At 38.0% G+C, this 24180-nt stretch overlaps 1 protein-coding gene across 1 annotated transcript in view; it reads left to right on the top strand.

Moving 5' to 3' along the window:
* The first annotated feature begins 8453 nt into the window (after positions 1-8453).
* The window catches only part of LOC149011754 (uncharacterized), a 33091-nt gene continuing 17364 nt past the window's right edge, over positions 8454-24180 (top strand). Inside the window, exon 1 of the mRNA XM_089162748.1 lies at positions 8454-9078. Within this exon, the coding sequence (XP_089018874.1) occupies positions 8510-9078 (569 nt within the window). The 5' untranslated portion in view covers positions 8454-8509. The remainder of the gene's footprint in view (positions 9079-24180) is intronic.

Here is a 24180-nt window from a genome sequence, read left to right as displayed (position 1 = left end):
TCACTACATTCTAACCGCTCAACGCTTGCTGAATGGATAGAGTGGATGAAACCGAATTACTCAAGACATTGCAACATTGCAGAGAGGTGGGAATGGATGGCATGGGGACGGTAAGTTATGAGTTGTTTATTGGGAATAGGTGATTTTTTATATACGAGAGATGGGGAATTACATAATATAAGGCAGGCTAATCCCCTGGTCCTGAAGAAATTCAAACTCTAACCTCTTACTTGGAGATGGTGGTTTTTACTAACTGAGCGACCCGGCCTTCAGTAAGCTACGAATTGTTCGACCCATGCTTGGAGGGTTTACATCTATCACCACGAACAATTATATGGATAGTAAATTTAGACTCCATATCGTGATGTAGCAAATAGTAACTCATCATACTCCATTAGACATAGTGATACAAGCAAACCCTACCTTGAAGAAAAAAAATTACACAATTTTTTAAGTGATCCTTTGCAGATCAAGAATAGCTGCTCTTTATCTTTTTCCACCTATTAATACTATCCGAAGTTCAAACATCTAAAGTAGTGGTGCTTCTTTAACAAAATAAATAAATAAATAAATTACACCCTTAAATTACATCCCAAGCAAAAAATAAATAAATAAACGATGGACTGATGGCCTGCACAAACATTGGTAAGTGGAGTCCTATTCCCACAGTATGCTCTATCTACAAACTACATGAAGAAACCACCTGGCATGCCTTTTTTGGTCGTGACATTTCAAAACACATTCTAGCAACAGGACCCCTAGGTCTCAAAACGGAGCTAATTAAAGGCTCTTCTTTACTTGAAGTATGCATAAATTGAAGTATAGAACTCCAATATGGAACATCCCAAAATGGATTGGCTTTTCTCAATACTTGCAATAACATTTTATTATTTTTGAAAAGCCCGAACCTAATACATGTTCAACTCAAAAAAAATCAAACCCTAAAGAGATCATTCATATATACAACAAAGTATTGGATCTCTGCTTTAAACCTCTCTCCTTTCAACCTTAGGAGGACTACCCTAACACAATTTCAGAATTACCCTCACCACAAATATTATCATATGATAGGTCATTACATTTCCATCCCCATATATGGGACTCTCTGCGTTGATGGTTTCCGGGATTCAAGTGACAGGGCTAAGCAAATGAAAGTAGGGCACTCTTTTGGTCAGTAATGGCATCCTTGTATATGGCATGGTAGATTCCTACACTTTTGATTCAAAGCTCGAGCGTCTTTTGGATGGGATCATGGAAGGACTAAAGCAAGCAATCAGTGAAAAATTACCTTAGTTTATGGATTAACTCACAAACTCTTGTAAATATATTGCAAATCCATCCATTGATCTCCTAGTCTTTCCACCTTATCCCAATGTTTATACAGTTAATTAATAGGTGTATTATCAAATGCTAGGATCTCACCCTTCCCCCAAACAATCCCTTTGTAACTTTGTTTATATCCACTCTCATATATATATGACACTGCTAATATGTCATCCTCAAACTTACTAAATGAATGGTTTTCTTTTCTTGTCATTAAAAAAACAAAGTGAGTTATGTGTTTTTCTAAATTATGAATTTTAGTTTCGTAGTACTCATCAATTTTCTATTATGAGAAAAATAGAGATTGATGTCATACATATATTACACTTTCTTTAATTGAATGCAACCCATAGTATGCACTGGATAGCCACAACATCCAAATGCATAATTACCACGACAACGTCTAACAAATTCAATTCTTCTATTTTTATAGTAGGAATTTCACTTTTTTTCTCCTTTGAGAGAGAATGGGAATGGATGAAAAACACGTATTAAGCGAAATTAATTTGTAATTCTGCTCTCAAGATGATGTTGTATGCTATAATGCACCATTGTTAGTGGGAAAAAAATAATAATTATCACATGAACAGTATTTAAAATCAAATTAGACGGACAATGTAATTTCACCCAATCACAACAGGAAAATGAAACAGGTACATGTTAAATAAACCAAAGACACCATAAAGTCAAACTCTATATGCTTAATTCCGTCACCATGACATCTGACAAATAATTAACAAGTCATCGTCATATTCATCTAGAAAGTGGCTGACATAGAGGGATGGAGGTTGCAATATCTACTTAATATTAATCTTAGTGGTAGAATTTCTATGACCACCAATGACTTCGATCCCTTATGAAAACTTCTCCATAAGCTCTTATTGTAGTTGTTGGAATTTATTAATATAATTAATAAATTAGATGCTCAAATATAAATTTGGAAACTCATAATTAGAGCGGTTACAGAATATAGGTTATATAATTGTAACCATCGCATCACTTGAGAGTACACGATAGAAGTGACTGATTCATTCGTACGAGTGTTTTTTTTCAGAAAAGAGGTGGCTCCATCTCTCTCTCTCTTTTTCTCCAAGAAACGCAGGAAAGAGAAACTCATTGGAGGTTTCCTTTCTTTGCTTTAGATCACTCATCCATCTTTTTTCCACACAGCATTTGGGTTGTGTAAATTATTCCCTATCCTAGTGATTGTGGAATCACCCCAGTAGAGCTTTGGTGGTGGAACAAGAACGTAGATCCAGATTTACTTCCGCTGCGTATACTTCATATTTGGGAAAGCGAATCCAGGTAAGGATCTTTCCCTTATCATATAGATTTGAATATATATGGAGTATTACCAATATTGGCATCAAAGCCATTGGTTCCCACGGTTCTTTGTTCCTCCCCATTATTTAATTTCATTGTATGGATCCAATGGGAGGATCAAGGGTTTATGGAAACCCGCAGAGAATCCAGGGTTTAATATGAAACCATGGGAAATTGATAGGGTTTTTGGAAACCCTTATGTTTTGGGTCCGGATCCAAGTGGGAGGATCCTTGTGAATTTCCCTAATGAAGTTTTGCATGAATTGATAATTCATGATAATTATTTTTCTTTAAAATTTATTGCTGAATTTTTTTCATGTGTTTTTGGAAATTCGGACACCAACCAACAAGTTTGAGCTTGCATACCGAGAGTTACCCAAACAGAATTTCAAGAGGGCTGAGAAAGATGGAGTTGATGTCAAGGTTGATAGTAAGAGAAGCCATGGGAATCCAGTCTGCAGTATTCACTAGCTAGAACTCCTGCAATGTATCTTGATTTCATCCTGAAACCTGAAGCTGATGGTACCAAAGTATTCCAGTATCTTGGAACTCCTTTGTGTATGTGATTGAAGGAGAGGGTGTCTTTGGGTTCAGCATCAGTGAGTGCTCATCATATCCTGGTATTGGGTCCAGGGGATGGTGTGAATGTATGGAACAAATCTACTAAGCTGTCAGGGTTCGTCTTAATTGGAGGGCAACCTCTTAATGAACCTGTTGTTAGACGTGCCTTCTTCGTCGTGAACACTCAAGCTGAGATAAACCTATATGCAAACTAATGTTTACGAAAAAACTTAATTCAAATGAAAAATATAGAATTTTAAATTCCACACATCACACATTCTATAAAAAGAGGCACATCACACGTGCATATGCACATGTGTCATTACTAGCATATATATATATAGTGGGTTTTTTTATGGGCTTGTGGGCCCACTCTATTTCATTACGGCGAGCCCACACAAGGATATATTAATACCTCCAGGTTCAGAAAATTATGCTGGCCATTTCATTGTTTACAATTCAGTCTAATTCTACCGTATGGTACCACAAGTGATGTCTGATCTTGATCAAAATATTAATTAGAATCTAGTTCCATTTAAAGTATCATTTAATTACACTCAAACCATTTGGTTAAATCATTGACACATGAGCCAACCACCGTAATCCTTTAACAATCTTGAGAATTGAAACATTCTCACACAATAATAAAATAACAATAAAAAAAAATATGCGGGGCATCCAGTATCACAATCCAAATTAGAGCCTTATTAGGACATGGAAACCTCAGTCCAAGTTTAATAGGCTCAAGAATTCTCCTCTCCACCTAAATAGCAAGAGGTTTTCCAAAGTACCTCAAAGATTTAGGGAATTTTGTACTCCTGAATTGACCCAATCTTTTCCCTATTAAGTCTAGCAATTTTTTCTGTTTGTATACTTGCAGGGAGATTCATAGCATGAACCCATATTTCAAACTTCTCAAACCTTACATCTTCAACAAGGATATCAAGATCCAGCTGCTGAAGAAGAAATAGATGGTTTTCACAAGCCATAGTCCAAAAGTCCAATCCTTTTGTGTTTTTGTTATGTGATGTCTTTGCCAGTAAAAAGCATCGAGAATAGATAAATCAAAAGAAAAGGCTCATCGGTGGACAGGAACTTGACAAAGTCATCTTGTAAAATTACTTTACAAAGAAAGAAAAGTATTTCTTTGTAATAGATACAACCAAAATATGTAGTTGTTGCTTTAATTAATATAATATATTATTTATTTAGCATAAAAAATATATATATTAGTAGGACCTACATTGCAAGAAGACAACTATTAGGTTAGTGAGCAGAATAAAGAAGTGATAAAAGAAAGCAACCACTCACAGATATAAGCTATAAAGTATTGAAAAAGACAAAATAGAAAGAAGAAAGTTAAAAGACAACGTAGAAAGAAGAAAGTTAAGGGGAAAAAGAAGTGAGAAACAAAGCAACCACTCACAGAGCTAACCCACACCATATTCATTCACTTAAATTTAGGAGTTTTTTCAATCCAACAAAGCTCGAAACTAGTGCACCGAACCTGTAATATATTATTTAGTTTTAATTGTACAATACATCTCATTATTTTTCAATTAATAAAATACTTTTCAAAAATCACGGAGGAATATTTTGCACCTTTCACACACAAGATGAAGAAGAAACGTACATGGCGATGAAACCTAGGCACATGGATAGTAAATTGAATAATATTCACATTTAAATATTACACTAAATGACATTAAGGGTCACAGTCAATTGTCCTTGATGCTTCTAAGGAATTTTTATTTTTTGAAAAGTTAACATTGCTGCTCTAAGAACTACTTTTAATATTTATGTCATCCCAAAATATCCATTGGACCCTTTTAATACATTAGTTAAAAACAAAATTACTCAAACACCCCAATGCCTTAATGTATTAACATCCCTTATATTTCATAAGTATTTTTTTAGAATATGTTTCATAAACATAGACATCTTTTCAAAAAAATAAATAAAATAAAATAAATATAGACATCTTAAAATTGAACTTATGACGGACATATTAGTCCAGTCCATTAGTGGTTTCCATTAAACCATTATTTTGACTATTTTAATCGTAAAACATCTCTGATTATATATGAAATTACCATATTACCCTTACCATGCTTGCTATCAAGAAAAGTTGAAAGTTTTAGGTGAACATCCTTGTATAATGGAGAAACCCATCTTAAGAACCCTTGATTTCGACCGTTAGTTGCAAGTGCTACGCAATTTTCTTCAAACTATCCACCGTGTTTATGCCTTCAACGCCTCCACCAGTTCAGGTGTACTCTACACTTTTACATTTAGAGGGTTTCTATCCTTTACAGCATCCGATTATGAACTCGGCCACAATAATGTCTTCAGCACCACCCTCTCCCCTCATAATAGTGTGCTTAAAATTGCATGGTCAAAGTATGTGGTGGTTAGTGGGGGATGATAAATGAATAATAATAAAAGGGTCGAACCGCGGTCTGTTCGACTGACCTGATCGGGACCGGTTCCAAAAGGTAACCAATTGATGCATTGAGCATATGAAGGAACTTGGCAGTTATAGAAAGAAACGTGATCCTGCCAAACTCGGGATAGGCAATCGTGCCCCATATGGAAACCATAACTAACCCAGATTGAGGGAGAAAAACTCTATTATCGGACAGCTACAAGCAGGACTGATGAGTTGATCCAACAGTTGGAAATAAGAGGTAAACTCTGGGAATCATTAAGCCAATGTTGTTGGAGTCAAGAAACAAGAGTCGAGAGAGGAAAAGAAAGAGAATAGAATAAGGGATGAAGGTAAAATACCTAACAAAGAAGGCAAATTTGATATTTTAAATATTTGTCAAGCAATAATATCACCATTTAACTTCAATCATGAAAAGTAAAGATATAGTATCAAAAAAAAAAAAAAAAAGGGTAATAGACATAATTGACTCAAAGTCATAAGGTCTATATGTAATTTGTTTCTTATATTTTATTTAAGAACAATAAATGTAATTAATTATAATAGGATCTATATGTAATTTAATCTTAATATCATCGATTAGCTTCGGCTTTCACGGTCAAAGGCTTGAAAATATAGGATTTTTTTTTATCCAATAAAGTTTGAAACTAGTGTGCTGAACTTGTAATTTATTATTTAGTTTTAATTGTACAATACATCCCATTATTAGATTTCCAATTAATAAAATACTTTTCAAAATTGACGGAGGAATTTTTTGCACCCTTTCACACACAAGATGTAAAATAAACATACACGGCGATGAGCCCTAAGCACATAGGTAGTGAATTGAATAATTTTCACATTTAAATATTATACTAAATAACATTAAATGTTACAGTCAATTTGTCCTTGATGCTTCTAAGGAATTTTTTTTCTTTTTTTTTTAGAAATTAATATTGCTACTCTCAGAGCTACTCTTAAATTAAAACTACAAAGAAAAGTAGTAAATATTAGCAATTAACATTGGCCAACATAAAAAGAGGAATAATAATTTGAGTATATACAAAACTAAAGGGGTATGTATAAGAGTTTTTCTACTCCTGTAGGGTGTAATAAGATCATATAACAAAAATCATTTGATTTTTAATGATTGAGTATAAACCGTTTGTGGAAGGGGTTTCTTTTTGAGGTTTTTTGGTTTTGAGGGATATTCCATAGTGTTAATGGAAACGGAGGGGCGTCTATGTAATTTTTCTTTCTTTTCATCTTTGCGTTTGAAAGTTTTAATGCAATTTTGTGTTTGGTTCTTCAATGGTTTAAGACAATAAGCTCACAGCGGTAATGATTTTGTCGTTTTCTAATAGTTTAAGACAGAAGCTCACAGTTGTAATGATTTTGTCGTTTTGTAAATGTTCCTTTGCCAATTCGCGTGTTACTGTGGTTTTCCTTTTCTTTCATTTCTTTTTAAATTTTAAATATTCTTTGTTAAGATATAAAAATGAGCCACTTGCGTGTTAGTGGGATTTTTATTTGCGGCAGCAGCTGCTGCTGCTGCCAACGGCTCTCATTGAGCCACGTCACCAAATTTACATTTAATGGTCAAGATTAAAAACTGAAAAGTATTATATATAATATAATTTCCTTTTGCATTTTAAGGGTTTTAGAGTTTTTAAATTTACAAACTCAGTCCCTGCTAATAACCGAATCCAAACCCAGTTGAAAGATTGATTCTTGCGGTAGAAAAATCCGCCAGCACTGATATCTGGCAACATTCTAAGCCGACGTTATTAATTGATTCCAGGCCATTTTATCCTTACATGATTGCGAAAGGCCACTATAAATTCATGAACTCACACATCACTGCTTCACAGATCTCCACAGATCAAACCCAAAAGAGGAGAACACGAATCGATCACGAATGGCCTCTACCATGGAACCCACTCTTTTCTCCTTCCTTTTCACTCTCCATCTTCTCTGCTTTCTCCCAACACCATCTCTTTCCAAATCTGTTCGCTGCAACAAACACGATTACACAGCTCTGATGAAGATCAAAGCAGCACTTCACAACCCATACCACTTAGCTTCATGGGTTCCCAACACCGATTGCTGCGTCGGGTACGTCATCGGATGCGATTCCAAAACCAATCGCATCGTTGAACACCCCATCTTCCAAGCCAACATCATTGGCCAAATCCCTTCCGAAGTGGGTGACCATCCTTACCTGAAAACCCTAATGTTCCATCATGTCACAAATCTCACCGGAAACATCCCTTCAACCGTCACAAATCTCACCACGCTCCGCCTCAGCTGGAACAATCTCTCCGGTCCGATCCCTTCTTTTCTCAGCAAAATCACCAGTCTCCAACTACTCGAGCTCAGCTTCAACCAATTCCCAGGGTCGATCCGTGCTTCTCTCTCTTCTCTCTCTTCTCTCTCTTCCCTCTCTTCCCTCTCTTCCCTCTCTTCCCTTCCCCGGTCACGGCTATTACAGGGACTGAGTTTGTAAATCTAAAAACTCTAAAACCCTTAAAATGCAAAAGAAAATTTATATTTATATATAATACTTTTCAGTTTTTAATCTTGACCATTAAATGTAAATTTGATGAAGTGGCTCAATCAGAGCCGTCGGCAGCAGTAAGCAGCTGCTGCCGCAAATAAAAATCCCGTGTTAGTGTGGTTTTGCTTTTCTTTGATTTCTTTTTAAATTTTCAATCTTTTTTATTAAAATATAAAAATGAGCCACTTGCTCGGAAACGAAGAGGGAGTTGACTTTAGAAATATAAAGAAGTGAAATAGATTCTAGCACTTCAGATTTCAGAATACCCAGCATTCACATCTCAAAGAATCCGTCGATTGATTATCAAGCAATTTGTTTGAATGGCATCCTTCTCCTCCTCTTCTTCTTCTTCTTGTTCTTCATCATCGTCTCAAGGTTGGCGATATGACGTGTTCTTGAGCTTTTGTGGTAAAGATGTACGTACTAGTTTTGCTGATTGCCTCTATAATGCTTTGGTTGAAGCTGGAATTCAAACTTACAGGGATGAGAATGAACTCGCCAAGGGAGACAAGATTGGTCCTCAGCTAAACACTGCAATTCAAGAGTCAAAAATCTCCATTCCTATCTTTTCAAAGTGTTATACTTCTACCAAGTGGTGTCTCAATGAATTGGTCGAGGTATTCAAATGCAAAAAGACAAAGAATCAGGTCGTCTTTCCCATTTTCTACAAAATTGAACCAAGGGATGTACGAAATGAGGAAGAATTTGACACGAATGCCCCTCCGGAGTACAATTTGTGTCTCAACAAATACCAAGAGCATTTAGTAGAACTAAATGCTGAAGTCTTTGAAGAACACCAAAAGGATAATGAAGAGATGGTCGTACAACGATGGAAAGAAGCTGTAAAAGATGTAGGAGAACTCGTCGGATGGCATTTGAAGAAGGGCATGTAAGTCCAACACAACACTTCTATTTCATTGGATCCATAATATTTACTATATAGTTTGTATGTAGTCTCTTCTTTTAATTTAAGCCACAAAGTCAGATCTACTAGATAAGAAAATAAATAGTTGCAACTCAGCTTTATTTATGGGAAAGTTAAAATTTAAAACCGTTTATTTTTTATAAATTTCTACTTACTGCAATTCAACATTATTTTTTATTTTATGTTCCTAACCTAGCTTAAACATATTTTTATGTATAGATCTTTTATTTAAATTATGTTAAAATTGAGTTGATCTATTATGGAAAAACATCCTCCTCTGCTGTCACAGCAAGGCACACATATGCCAGATAACTCGCTAAGAAAGCAAAGAAACTACAGGGCTATTTTGGAATTTTTAAATTTAAAATCAAGCTTTAAATCTCAGGTAGTTGTTTGGTATAAAAAATGCACTGATTTGACCAACAGAGGATTTTTTTAATTTCTTCCTGATCTACTATATGAGAAGAAAAAAATGAGGTTGATTTTAATTTTGCGTCGACTGTTTTGGGTCTTTTCAATTTAGTAGGTTTCTAGAAAATTTGTCACTTTAATGAATATTTTTAATAGGTTTTGTGCAAATGAGAAGATCCTTAAGCTCTTTTTACATTATAGTTTTTTTTCTCATTTTTCTTGTTGTGCGTCTTCCTTTTCACAAAAGATGGATCCAATCTCGAAACACTTTATTTGATGTTCTGCTTGAAAATATTGATTGCCATATGATATCTCTTTTTTAGTTACAAAGAGACAAACTTCTATTGAATTAGTCAAGAACCGAACAAGTACAAAGATGTTGCGGTACAATTTTGAACAGAGTCATGGGATCTTGCATGTAGAGGGTCCATTTGGCTAGACTAGCAAACCATTTTAAAAGAGTCAAATTCTAGAACATCACAAGGGCAACCTGTCCTATCAATTCTTTTATGCGAAGCATGGTATGGATGTGTTTGGTGGCCAAGGGTGTGAAAGAGGATGATGAACATTTGGACATTATCAGGATTCAAGCACGTACTACACATTGGTCGATGCAGGTAGAGATCCACTAAAATAGGATAATCCCTTCTAAACACAAAGAAGCATGTCAGGGAAGAACATCCCCTCAACCCCTACTCCTATTCAATTTGTTGGAATTTAGGATTACAATACACACAAAAGCACCAACCGACCTTCATAAGTTTTTGACTAAAGATACCTGCACACATTAAGAGAGGGTTTTCAAGAGCTAGACCAAATATATTGCATATACAAGACGTAATACGATCATAGTGAGTCTCTTGTGAAGAGTCCTCATGAATCTCCGGGGGGGGGGGAGGAGATATGTGAAGCTTAGAAATATAGGAAGAAACAGATTGCATTACTTTAATTGGGTAGGGGGTACTGTTTTTGAAACATACTGAATTACATTATTTTCAAATGAAAAAAACAAGTTATAATGAACACAAAACATCCATTTCAGGGAAGCTTTATCCAGATCAGACTCTGCAAAGATAGATTGCACAGGTGAAGAAAAGATTTCCATGTAAAAAAAAATTCATCAACCCTTGAGGTCTCGCTGCCCATATACGATTTCTCCATTCACAAGACAGAAATTGGTGCCACTGGGACTTTGAACCACCATGATATAGAACAAAAGTAGATTGAACTGAGATGCAGTAGGATAATATAGAGCGAACTAGTATACATGTATTCAGAAGGTGCCAAAAGAATAGTTTGAATTTAGGATGAATATATAACTTCCCAAAAAATTCCACCATGAAGTAAATTAATTGCTCATAGAATTATGCTTTAATAAGAAAAGTGCTTGGTCAACAAGTCTGGAAGTAAAAATTCTATAAGATGAGATAATAGATTTCCAATAATTAGAAGAAGTGTACAAGAGATGGAAGAGACTAATTTAGCCACAGTTGGACTAAAGGGGGAGTGAATCTCTAAATAGGGCATGTCTATTTCCAACCATGTCTGCAACATTGGTACCCTATGGTTGAATATGGCAATCAATCACACCAATCTTTTGATCTGGGGTGCCCAAGGATCAAACTAGAAAGAGGTGTTCTTGTCAGCCCCCACACATCTAAGCACCATTCTTGTGAGCAAATTTAGTATTAAACATAAGTTTTTCTAGGTTTCAGAACTAGATTTGCTAGCAACCTTAGGATCAAACAAGAAAGAAGACAGAAAATATTTTTCTTGTAGAATCTGGCACCATAGTGTAGATTTATTTGTCACCAGCCCCCATGTAGCAACAGAGCTTTGTCGAACTCCTCCATCTTCTTGAAACCCAACCCGCCCAGTCTTAGGTAGATAGCATTTGTTCCACGCAATGAGGGTTTTGGGTCCTTGTGTAGGCAAGTAACCTTAGGAAAAGCCAAATGGTTCATATGTTGTAGTGGAAGAGATTGAATCACAGATTGAACAAGAACTCCCCTTCCTACAAAGGATAGGGATCTAGATTTACAAACATAGAGTTTCCTACACATTTTATTAAGTAGGGGTTGAAAGTCTCTAAACCTAGCCCTAGAGGAGAACAAGGGTGTTCCTAAATAGACAACATTCTTCTACATTTCCCTAAACCCTAGAATTCTAAGAACCCTTTGTTTGTCCTCTATAGACACATTTCTGTAGAAAAAAAGCCTCACTTTTCTCAAGATTAATAACTTGGTGAGTTAGACTAGAGAACAAATCAATTACAGCTTTAATAGCCAATACATCATCACAGGTGGCACGACAGAAAATGAAGGAGTCATCAATAAAAAATAGATGGGTTACCTCTAGAGCTTGCCTAGCAACCTAGATCCCTTTGAACATGTTTAGTCATGTACTATACCAAGAGTCTAGAAAAGACCTCCATGATTAGAAGGAATATGTAAGGGCTAGTGGTCCCAGAGAACATTGATAAGGCAATCCATTAAGCTTGGTGGAGAAAGATGCAGAGGAGATAAGATGCTCAACTAGGCTATAACACTTTGGGTTGAAACCTAAAAAAGACATTACCCGAGGGATGATTTTCCATTCAACGTTGTCATAGGCCTTAGACATATCTAACTTCAAATCAACATAGCCAAACTTAGCACAAGGCGAATTCACACATAATGAAAAATCTCATGTGGAATATAAATATTATCAATGACTCATTTTGATGGCACAAAAGTGCCTTGCATGGGAGAGATAATACCCGAGAAGGATGGCTTAAGCCATAAACCAAGCAATTTTGCGATAATTTTATAAACTACATTTGCATGGACTTCTGAGTTTGAAATCCTGTACACAAACTGCATCATTTTCTTGGGAATGAAATATAAAAGAGTGATTGATGCCAAAAGGGAGAGAGCCAATTCCAGAAAAAATTCATCACAAAAACATTTAGATCATTATAGATAGTATTCCAGAACTTCTGTGGAAAAAATGGCTTGAAACCCATCTAAACCAAGGGCTTTACAAGCCCTTAGGGAGAACACAACCCTCCTTATCTCATCTATATCTGGTGGTCCAGTCAAGGTTGAAGCTGAAACGATGGTTGAAGTGTTGGGAATAAACATCTGCAAAAAGAAGAGTCAAGGGGTGAAGATGATGTATAAAGAGAGCACATAAAGTCTGCAAATAAGCGGCTATTTTACATGGCTAGGAAACAACAACATCATTATCCATTAAGAAATTAATTCTACTAGGGGCAACCCTTGTTTTAGCAATAGAATCATAAAATTTTGTGTTTCTATCTCCTTTAGAAATGTACTTATGTCTAGAGTTCTGAGACCAAAAGAACTCTTTAGCAACATAAATCTAAGACAAACTATCATTTTCCGCATTGTAAGCACTCCAACTGGGGATAGGGGATTCATGGATAGCTTCAGGTTCAGATTCAATTTGCATACAAAGATTATTAATATTACCAAAAGATTCACGATTCCATTTGCAAAGAAAACAATAAGATTTGCTAACTTCCCTTCCAGGCCATACTCAACATAGGGAATTCATGAAGAACTCACTACCTTAAAGAACTCTAGGTAGAGATGCCAAGCTGCTTGATAGTGGTAGAGTTTCTTTCCTATCATCAAAATAGGGCTAGTTTTTAAGAGTAGAGGATTATGGTCAAACTCAATGGCTGGAAGGTAGGATAGGGATGAATTAGGAAAGAGACAGAGGGAATCATGCCCCAGAAACAATTTATCCAAATGTTCACACACTAAATGAGGGGGGGAGGTTTCTTATTAGACGAAGTGAAATCCTTACTAGGCAAAGTAGTTCCAATGATGTTGAAATCAAACAAACATTCAAGGAATGAGGTAAAGCAGGGGAAGGGCGAAAGGGGCTTCCAATTTTTTCAGAAGCATAGCAGAGTTATAGAGTCTCCACACAAAAGGAAAGGAAGAGGGGAGAGAAAGGAGGGAATGCAGAGAATCCCACGCATCTTTCCTAGGACCATACTGAGGGGGGCCACAAACAAACACAGAGATCTATTCAAAATGTAAGTCATAAAATTTTACAGCAAAATGGTGAGAAATAACTAAAAATTTAATGCAGGACTTTACAAGGACCAAAGCCCCCCCCCCCCCCCCCCCCCAAAAAAAAAAAAAAAAAAACTTTACTGGTAGAACTAGTACATTCAAACACAGAGACCAATTCAAAAAAGTGTGATTTATAAAAACCATAGGATTAGAGTGAAAGACACACTTAGTTTCACACATAAAGAAGACATCAGGATCATTGCGTTTGATTAACTTTAGCATCCTACATACTGTAAAAAATTTTTATTTTTTTTTTAGCCCAGACATTCCATGCAAGAAACTTCATGATGGGTAAAAATGAAACATGCCAAAAAGCCTTGCCTTCAAGAATCAATGAAGGAGGAAAAATAGCACAAACATAGGGACATAAGCACAAATAGAAATTCACAATACCAAAGAAACAAGCAACAGGAATAGCAACAAAGGAGCACATAAATAAGAGACAACACGTTAGAAGCATAAAAACACTACATAGAAAGCCCAAACAATCTAGAATAAACAAAAACTAGGACAAAGACAGAGATTATATGAAATTTAAACTAGCAGGAAAGAAGTTTAGAAAAAACTAGCTCAAATAGAGACAAAAAAGATAAGAAAAGTACCATTTTTCTAGAGAGCAGTGAACTTTTCATCTATAAGCTTTCCGCTAGTGAGGAAATTTATTTGAAGTGATTAAGGAAGTGGACTCAATTTGGGTAGGGTTAGGATTGATGATAGAAGTGATGAGAGAGCCCTAGGACTGGCCTTGGATCGAGTGATGAAGGGGTGGGTGTCGAGTGAGTGTTGGGTGGTGGTCGTGGGTAGGGTTTCTTGAGTCTCATAAAAGAGATCAACAACCAGCTGAATGGGTCAAGTTGATTTGGCCAAGGGATTAGAGGAAACTTTAGAATTGTGGGGGCTAGGAGAGGAAGCCCTAGGTTTCGAAGTGTGGGACTCAATAGGTGGTGTGAGGGAGTAAGAGTCAACAAGAGAAACCCTAGGAGGGGAGTTCGGCCTAGGTGGGTTCCCAAGAGAGGTGGTGGTCCTAAAATTGTGGGAAGTGGTTGGGTTGGTGTGGGGTTTACCTCAATAGCAGAGAAAGGAAAATACCTTTCATAAAACACAACATGACACGAATAATAATTTTCCTAGTGCCAGGGTCAAACCAATTATATCTTCGGTGGCGGGAACTATATCCCACAAAAATATGTAATGCATACCTAAATTCCAACTTGTGTTTATCATATGATATCAAGCAAGGATAGCACGCACATCCAAAAATCCTCGAAAGAATCATAATCAAGCCTTTGAACAATTTGAAATAGGGAGAAACATTTTCCAGAACTTTGGTGGGTAATCTATTTATTAGAAACAAAGCAATTTCAAAGGCATGCACCCAAAATTTTCTAGGGGAACGTCTGTAAAAATGTCAATGACAACGTTTAACAACCCCATTTTGTTCATGTGTGTGAGGGCAAGAAAGTCTATGTTCAATTCCATTTTCTTAAAGGAAGGTAGAGACAGTCCTATACTCTTCTCCTCAGTCACTATGAAAACGTTTAATACGTCTGGAAAATAAGTTTTCAACAAGCAACTTGAACCTTTTTAAAAATTTCAACAACTTTAGATTTGATAGTCATAGGATAAAACTATATATACTTGATGAAATCATCCACAAAAATAACATAGTAGTGGTAGCCATCAATAGACTATATGGGCAGAGGTCCCCACACATCCAAAAAAATAAGTCTGAAGGTCCATAAGAAATAGAATTAGAAAGGTGAAAATGGAGTCTGTGACTTTTCCTTTCTGATAAGCATCACACTAAAACAAAATTTTCTAAACTAACTAATAATCAAAACTTGAAATCAAACTTTTAATGACTTTAGAGTTAGAATGCCTTAAACATGAATGCCAATTCAAAAAAGATGTCTTTTCTCCAACCAATGCTTTGGGAGATGTCACACCCAAGGTTCGATATGTCGACCCATGTCGCCGTGTCGGACCTTGGCGACACGGCGACATGGGTGACATATCGCCGAAAGTCAACCGACTTTTGGTGGGGGTTCGATGAAAAATCGAACCCCTGTTTCGATGGGTATTTTAGGTCATTTTGACCTGAAATTTGATGTGTAGCCTAATTTGAGGCCAATAAACACATTGGGAGTGTTATTTTGACCTAAACTAATGTTCCTAATTGACCCATGTCCTACTGTACGCGGACGAAAGCCCCGAAACTAAAAACCTAAAAACTCATAAAAACCAAATCATATAAAGTCTACAATTCATTGTACAAATACTGAAATACATAGAGTCATCCAACCATATAAAATCTGGAACTCTCAGTACTAAGTAATGTGCCTAGGTGGATCGAACTCCTGTGACTCAGACTGTCTCCAGTGATGTCCCCCCAACAAATTCACATACTCATCTCATCTCATACTATATTTAAAATTGTTTAAGTACTCATTAACTGCAGTTCTATAGCGGTCATCTTCCGCCGCCATGAGAACTCCAATTTGAGGGAAGTGAGAATAGGGCCAAGGAACGTTCCGCATGCCATCAGATGCCCTTGTTGGTACGAATGACTCTGATTGTGAAGGACCATTATTACCCGTAGGCCAATAACCTGCTGTGGAGCCTACAGACTCATCCAAGCTCATGGACCCCATTGACGTAATCGCCGCATCCCAAGGATTACCATAATCATAACCACCTCGTGCTGTTGCTGGCCGTCATGGCTAGCCCCCCTCTGATGGTGGCTTGGCCTTGTATCAGGATATTGACGACCACGCTGATAATCACCACCATGATCATAATCCTGGGTGGCATGATCGAAATGACTCTCCCCAGTGTATCTGGGTGGGGGCTGTTGTGTCTCTAGTAATGGAAGATGTAGACGCTCTCCAATGCCTCCACCACCACCACCACCACTACCAATACCACCAGCACCATCATCATCATCATCATCTCAACCAGTCTGACTAGGCGGGAGTGTGTCATCGGGATCGTCGTCCTGCCGCTCCTCCATGCCTGGTGCCATCATCCAATCCTCATCAGCAGTGGCAGCTGCCTCTGCATGTGCCTGACCCTCTTGAGTGGCCATATACTCATCCACATCAACCCCTGCAGCTTGAGCTAGTTCTGGGTTAGGCCTCCCTCCAGGTTGGTCCAATACCGGCTCACCCTGTCCAACATCCACTGAGTGAGGGGATCTTGCTCATCTTCGGCCACATCAAATATATCATCGAGATTGATGTATTGCCTATCATTCTGAGCCTACTCCCTGGCATATTGAAGCTTCAACTTCATATTATAGTGAATAAATACGAGGTCATTTAGATGCTGGCTTCCCAACCGGTTCCTCCTCTTAGAGTGGATCATGCTGAATGTACTCCAATTCCTCTCACATCCAGAGGCAGAGCAAGTCTGAGACAAGATCCTGATTGCCAACCTTCACAAGTTTGATGCACTGTTGCCATAGAGATACCACCATTCAACTGCATTATCACAAAAATATTAAGTTAGAACTCAAAAGTCAAAAGACTCAAAACATTTATGCATCTAAGGATCTAACTATATAAGTATCTAACCTGGATCACTGGTTTCTCTACCCCGTATAGCAGCAGCTCCACTAAAAGACCCAAATGCATCCCTAAACAATTTGATCTGCAATAATACAATCATTAGTATTGATTGGTTATCTAAATTATTTAAACAATAAATACAACTCACTAATCATTTGAAATTCCCAATGTCTCACCTCATTGTGGCAAAATGATTGGAGCATCTCATCTGGCTCCAACTTCGTTATCACCTGTAGCAGGGCATCCAATAGGGTTGTGTCCAACCCTAAATGTTGACTATATTGATACTTAGGGTTTAGAAAATATGATGCATAATTAAAAAAGCTTAAAATTAGTACCAACTACCAATACCTACAATGCTACAAGCCCACAAGTCTACAACTACAAATCAACAACCCAGAATATTTACTTACCGGCCCTATGCGGAGGATGCATCAGATGAGCTGTCCATCGTGCATCGACAATATCTAAGAAAGCCCGATGTCCTCTAGGGTTTGCTGCCTTTATAGCATCCTTCATACACTCAAGGGATGCATACAAGTGGGGCATAGTGGGTCCCCTCAAGGAAGAGTCCACCATACGCAAGACCTTTACTATAGGATCTATGGTCTGCAACACCACAGTAACACATCTCCAGAAATCATCAGATGATATTGTGTACTGTGCGGCACGCCCATTGGTCTTGCTGAATTATCACAAACTCATTAAATCAATAGACAATAGATATCATACAAGATAATCATAAACATAGTAGATAGTTATCTTACTTGGATCCAGCCCAATCAAACCACTCCTGCGATGCAAACATGGATCTAAGGCCCGACTTCTTATCTTGCATGCTGCTCAAGGCGACGAAATTCGTCGCAAATCGTATCGAACCAGGTCGCACCAACTCACCTCCACATGATCTCCTCATCATTGCCAAAGCAACGTTATGATTGTAGATGAAGTTGGTTACCTGTCTTGCACTCTCAACGGTGTTGTGGACAATGCTGATTTTTTCAATGTCCTTCAGCATTAGGTCAATTGAATGTGCAACACAAGGTGTCCACAAAAGGTTATATTCAGGTGAAGCCATCAACACTTCACCGGCCTTCTTATAGTTGGAGCCATTGTCAGTGACAATTTGCACCACATTTTTCCTACCAACCTCCTCGATCACATCCTGCAGAAGACCCATGATATATCTGTGGTCTTTCATATGACCAGTAGCATCCACTGATTTCAAGAAGACAGCTCTCCAATCACAGTATACCATGAAGTTGATGATGGACTTTCTCGTCGGGCCGGTCCATCCATCAGACATGATGGTGCATCCATAAGTATCCCAAAAGGGTTTCATAATATCAATATACTCCTGCAGCTCTTGCTTCTCCTCTTGAAGGAGGGTGGTCATCAACTCTGTAGGGTTGGGACCATCATATCCAGGGCCTGCCATTGCAATAGTATCAATCATATTTGTATAGTATGGACCCTGTGCTGTGTTTGCTGGGATGTGATTGTAATAAATCCACTTTGACATTGCTTTCTTTACCTTCTTTGCCATACCTTTCCATGCACTAGATATCTTGGGTTGCTTGGCCCCTTTTCTCCTGAATGTATCAGGATCTTGCTCCATGATCGGGTCTTGACGGCGTGGATAATCAGATGGTTGCCGTGGCAGTGGCACTGAACGGTCTGAACCTGATGTATGAGGGGCCCGCTAACTCTGTGATATGCCAAACATGCCAAATACACCACCCCTCCCCCCAAAATCAGAAGGTCTAGCCCCTGTAGGCCTAGAGGGACCAGCTCCTGAAGCTCTAGCTCTGGCCATATCCTGCTCCTTATGGTGCAATCGTCTACTCTCTGCCATGGCCCGCCGCATATCCCTCTCCTCCTGATCTCTGCCCACATCAACAGGATCAACATCCCTATCATCATCTGAATCATCCACATATGATGACGGACCCCGCACTGCATCATCTAGTGCTCTGTTGACTTTCCTCCAATCATCTTTCTTCTTCCCCTTCTGTTTTTGTAAATCCCTGAGTAACTTGATTACATCTGGATGGGCCTCTGTGCATGTAGTCACATCCTTTGAACTCCAAGTGATGTGACCCTTGAACCTACTGATGCCACCTGAGTATATTCTTTTGTGACAAAAATTACACTCTGTTTTATTTTTGTCTCCATCAATAGCCGTACAATATTGCCATGCTAGGTCAGTCCTCCCTACTGCCGATCTCTTAGGCTGTCCCTGTCCCAGTCCCTGTCCCCGTCCACCCTGGGAAGACCAAGTTCCCCTCTGACTCCCACCAGCAGACATGATGACTGTTGCATTCAAATAACATTAACAACATCATTATAATTGTTTATACACTAATAAACAATCATATAATTGTTTATACACTAATAAAATACTTACATAATTATTCCATAATTTTCAAAACATTTCCCCCCATTTTCCCCTAATTCCCCATTTTATCGCCAGAAGTCGGCAATATATCGCCGACTTCTCACGATATATTGCAAACGGTCGAAATTTCGACCGTTAGCGATATATCGTCGACTTCTGGCTATATCGGTGTCGCTGGGGGTGTCGTGTCGCCCCCCAGCGACATAGCGAAATTTTGCCTTGTGTTGACGATATATCGCCTTGTGGCTATGGATCACACTTGGGTTGTCGGGCGGGTGGGGTGTGACCATGCTAGGTCAGTCCTCCCTACTGCCGATCTCTCAGGCTGTCCCTGTCCCAGTCCCTGTCCCCGTCCACCCTGGGAAGACCAAGTTCCCCTCTGACTCCCACCAGCAGACATGATGACTGTTGCATTCAAATAACATTAACAAATAACAATTCACAACATCATTATAATTGTTTATACACTAATAAACAATCATATAATTGTTTATACACTAATAAAATACTTACATAATTATTCCATAATTTTCAAAACATTTCCCCCCATTTTCCCCTAATTCCCCATTTTATCGCCAGAAGTCGGCAATATATCGCCGACTTCTCACGATATATTGCAAACGGTCGAAATTTCGACCGTTAGCGATATATCGTCGACTTCTGGCTATATCGGTGTCGCTGGGGGTGTCGTGTCGCCCCCCAGCGACATAGCGAAATTTTGCCTTGTGTTGACGATATATCGCCGACACAAGGAACCATGGTCACACCCCACCCGCCCGACAACACTGTTAGTAATAATAAATCCACATAATACCATAATTAAGAGCAAAGAACAATTTAATCATTAATATAAGGGGTAAAGAGTTCCAAAATTCAATAAAGCGCTAAATGAAATCGAAGGAATAATAAAAGAATGGATCAACGGAAGTAAAAAAAAAATTGAAAATATCACAGCTAAGTCTTGTTCTTGTTTGCCTCAAGACTTACACTATCTTCCTCTGATTTCTCAATAAATGGAGTCATAACTTATCCAAATGACGAACCACCTAGACCCTCTTCCTGCCAATAGGTGCCATAAGAGCACTCCATGCACCTGTAGGAAGATTGGTGTTGTGTAGCACCAACTCCCATTGACGTCTCCACATGGTCTTCATTGGAGTTCTCCCAGTCATACGGAACTTCTTCTGTTTCTTTATAGTCATCTGAAGAAAAATAGAAATAATCCACAAGACTGAGTTCTAACAAACTCAACAGGCAACAATCCCATTTATGCTTTGATATCACAATCACATGATAAGTAATGATGGGACAATGATATACTGAAATATGGATGCACCTAATAGCTAACTATGTAAATCTCTATTCAGGCAGACATGCTTTAAGTTATAACACCAGTCCTCTAGGTAGGTCTTGTCACTCTTAGGATCACGGATTGGCTACCTCTATTTGGATGTGGGGCAAGGGGGTATAGTCCTTGTCAATCAACCATGGTTGGGGTTTAGGTTAACACTCTCTCACCACGACCATTGGCATGAATATTGGCGCATGTCGGGGATTCTAGCCCAATGCAAGGTCCTATGGTAACATACTACATGTAGTTCAAATACCTCTCCTATGGCACCAACCAACTTGGTTCAGTATCTTTCTCCACCTAGGAATGAGAATCCTTAAGGACTGATTACCTCTATTGGACTCCATTCCCTAACCCAATAGTCATCCACATATTGTTGGGGTAGATGTTCTCATGTCTCCTCATGACACCCAAGCCGTCTTTTGGACGCCTATGATCCCTACCTTAACATATGCAACCCTACCATTGCATGACCAATAGTGGACCACTAAATCTCCACATGGATTGGCTACCGTTGTTGGATAAAACAAACTCACATCAATGTCATCACTGGTCATTCGGCTTCCCCTACTGAAAGGTAGTAGCATGTAGGGTACCTAACCATTCACTCTAGACTTTCTAGGTATGTAGGACAACAACTATGAAAGTTCTAGGGGTATCAAAGGACAATATCCCATACCACAGCCCCTGATATCCCAAGCTAGGTGTACCCAACATGGATAACCTTTAGTCATAGTCATTCACACAACACATCATCCACATAAGCACAATGATATAGTGCTTCAATCAACATTCATGCCAATATACTCATATTTAGACATGTACAAAAGTAACCATAACAGGAAATAAAAGTATGATCATGCTTAGAAAAGAAATCAGATTTTCATATCATAAATTCAATCGTACATGCAATTGCAACCTTACCTATCTTAGCGAAAAATATTATGGAAAAGCGTATCAAATCTCTCAAATAATCACTCCAACAGATCTCAAAGATCACCTAGATTTGGATTAAGAAGTTTCATCAAGTTCTGAGATCCAAACAGAGCGAGAACAACATCAATACAGCCTCTAGAAGTAGGCCGGTTGCTTAAGGAGGTTGGTTGGGTCAATCAACCGCCCTAAGTGACCGCTCCACTCTTGAACAAAATTCCAAGTCTAAATTTAAGACTTTTAATCACCCTCTTCGATCTGATTTGGGTTGATCTAAATCCAAATTTCATCCCTAGGACTCTAGAGAGGTCACCACATATTAGATCACAGAAGAAGCACATCATCCTCTTCGATAAGATTAGCCCTTGATTTGGACATAAAAATCCATCTCTTGGCATGATCCAATCAAGATCATCAATGGAAAAGGATCTAATCACTAACTCACCACTACAAGATTTTAGAGGGAGAAACTACTCTCTAACAATATAAAATACAAGTGAAGTAAGAGAGTACTTAACTAGGAAATGACCCATAGTGGGGCCAGCCCCCCACCCCGATTTTTAAAAAACTTATATTAAATCCTTTATTTTTCAGTATTTCTCTTCCCACATGTGAAACTATCACTTATTGCCCCCCCCCTCAATATTGAGAACAATTTTTAAAGATAAAATAATGGGTATAAATGTCATTCCTAATTAAAAATTATCTCCTCAGTCCCTATTTATTCTCCCCTCTCTTCTCTCTTATCTTTTCTTCCTATTTATTATCTTCTCTTTCTATTAATCTGGGTAAAAGGAAATTTTTAGGTATTCAAAATGTCATTCCTAATTAAAAACTTATTCCTCAATCCCTATTTATTCTCTCATATCTCCTCTCTCCTCTTTTCTTCCTATCTATTCTCTTTCCTTCCTATAAGCATGGGTTAAGGAAAAATTGGAGAAAAAAAAAAACTTCTCCACAATTAGGTACTCTTTCTCTTTCTCAGTTTACTTTTCGTTTCTCTTTTTCTAATTTTATTTTTTTTTGTTATTCTTTTTATTTGATTTTATATTCTCTGTTTCTTTATTTCTTCTGCAATTTTTGTTATTTGATTTTATATTGTGAATAGAGTGTCTATAGTTAGTAAGGTAACTAACTACCATTGGTTTGCATCTCTTACCTAAAAAAAATTGATTTGCATCTTCTACCAAAGAAAATTTTGGTTGCATCTAACCTTTTAGGGTTGAAGACATCTGTGTGTTTTTTTTTTTTTTTTTTGGGGGGGGGGGGGGGGGTATATTGTTGCTTTAATTTACCTATATTTTGTTGGGAAAACAATATCATTATCAATAATTTACCTTTTTTTTCAAATTTGTGGGCCCTAAAAATTATATGTAGGCTTATTTCTTAATATAATAAAATAATTCAAAGTTGGGACCCTCAATGGGTCCTATAAAGGCCCACACGATATGCGTGGCAAAAAAGCATTAGTGCTTTCCAACAGGAAGGTTATCTAGACTTTCATTTTTGGCTCCCCTAATGTTGAATCCTGGTTTTGCCCCTGTGCTTAACTAACCTCTAAAAGATCTGAAAGTCAAAGCAAGATCCAAGCTTTCTTCATGAATCAAGAATTCTTCACCACCAGCCACATGTACACAGCCTTTACTCAGTCCACAACAACCTCCATGAATATAATAATGTGAAATTAGGTCGTGGATGGTTATTTATAGGGTGGTAGGGATAAAACAAGGTTTAAATCCTGCACTCCAACCGACCAGGCGCTTGGGGCAGTTGGGTAGCCAATCAACTGCCTCAAGCAACTACCTCCTATTACTTTTCAATACTTGGGTGCTTTGCTCTCTCAGTTGATTCCTAACACCATTTCAACTTAAACCAACACGTGGGGGGCTCTTACCTTGTTGACAGACTTCTTCCAAATTAGCCTGTCTCATGTTGGATATCCATCTGCCTAGTCCGTCCGGATTCCGACTGGATCCTCTTCGGGTTCCCTAAGGCAGGTTCTTCACCAGTAGTATCCAGATCCATGGGTTTAGGGTCTGTATCATGGGCTTCAATCCGGATAGCCCACAGCTTCTTCCGGCTGGAGCTTCGAGTCCTCAGACCTGCAATACGGATTTCGAGTTAGAAATACGAGGGTTATTAGAGGAGAAGAGGAGTTTCCCAAGTGAAGTTGATACGGTCCATCCTTAACACTGCCTTGAAGGAGACATCTCCCCATCATACGATCTTTCACATAAAAGATATTAGGGTGAAATTCAAACATAACGTTGTTATCCCTTGTGAATTGTGAGACAATAATAAATTATATTGCAAATAGAG

Source organism: Hakea prostrata, chromosome 7 (genome assembly GCF_041222555.1).
Source record: "Hakea prostrata isolate BN-2017 chromosome 7, UWA_Hpros_2, whole genome shotgun sequence".
Classification (NCBI taxonomy): domain Eukaryota; kingdom Viridiplantae; phylum Streptophyta; class Magnoliopsida; order Proteales; family Proteaceae; genus Hakea; species Hakea prostrata.
The sequence above is the reverse complement of the archived record's forward strand: the minus strand, read 5'-3'. Positions and strand labels throughout refer to the sequence as shown.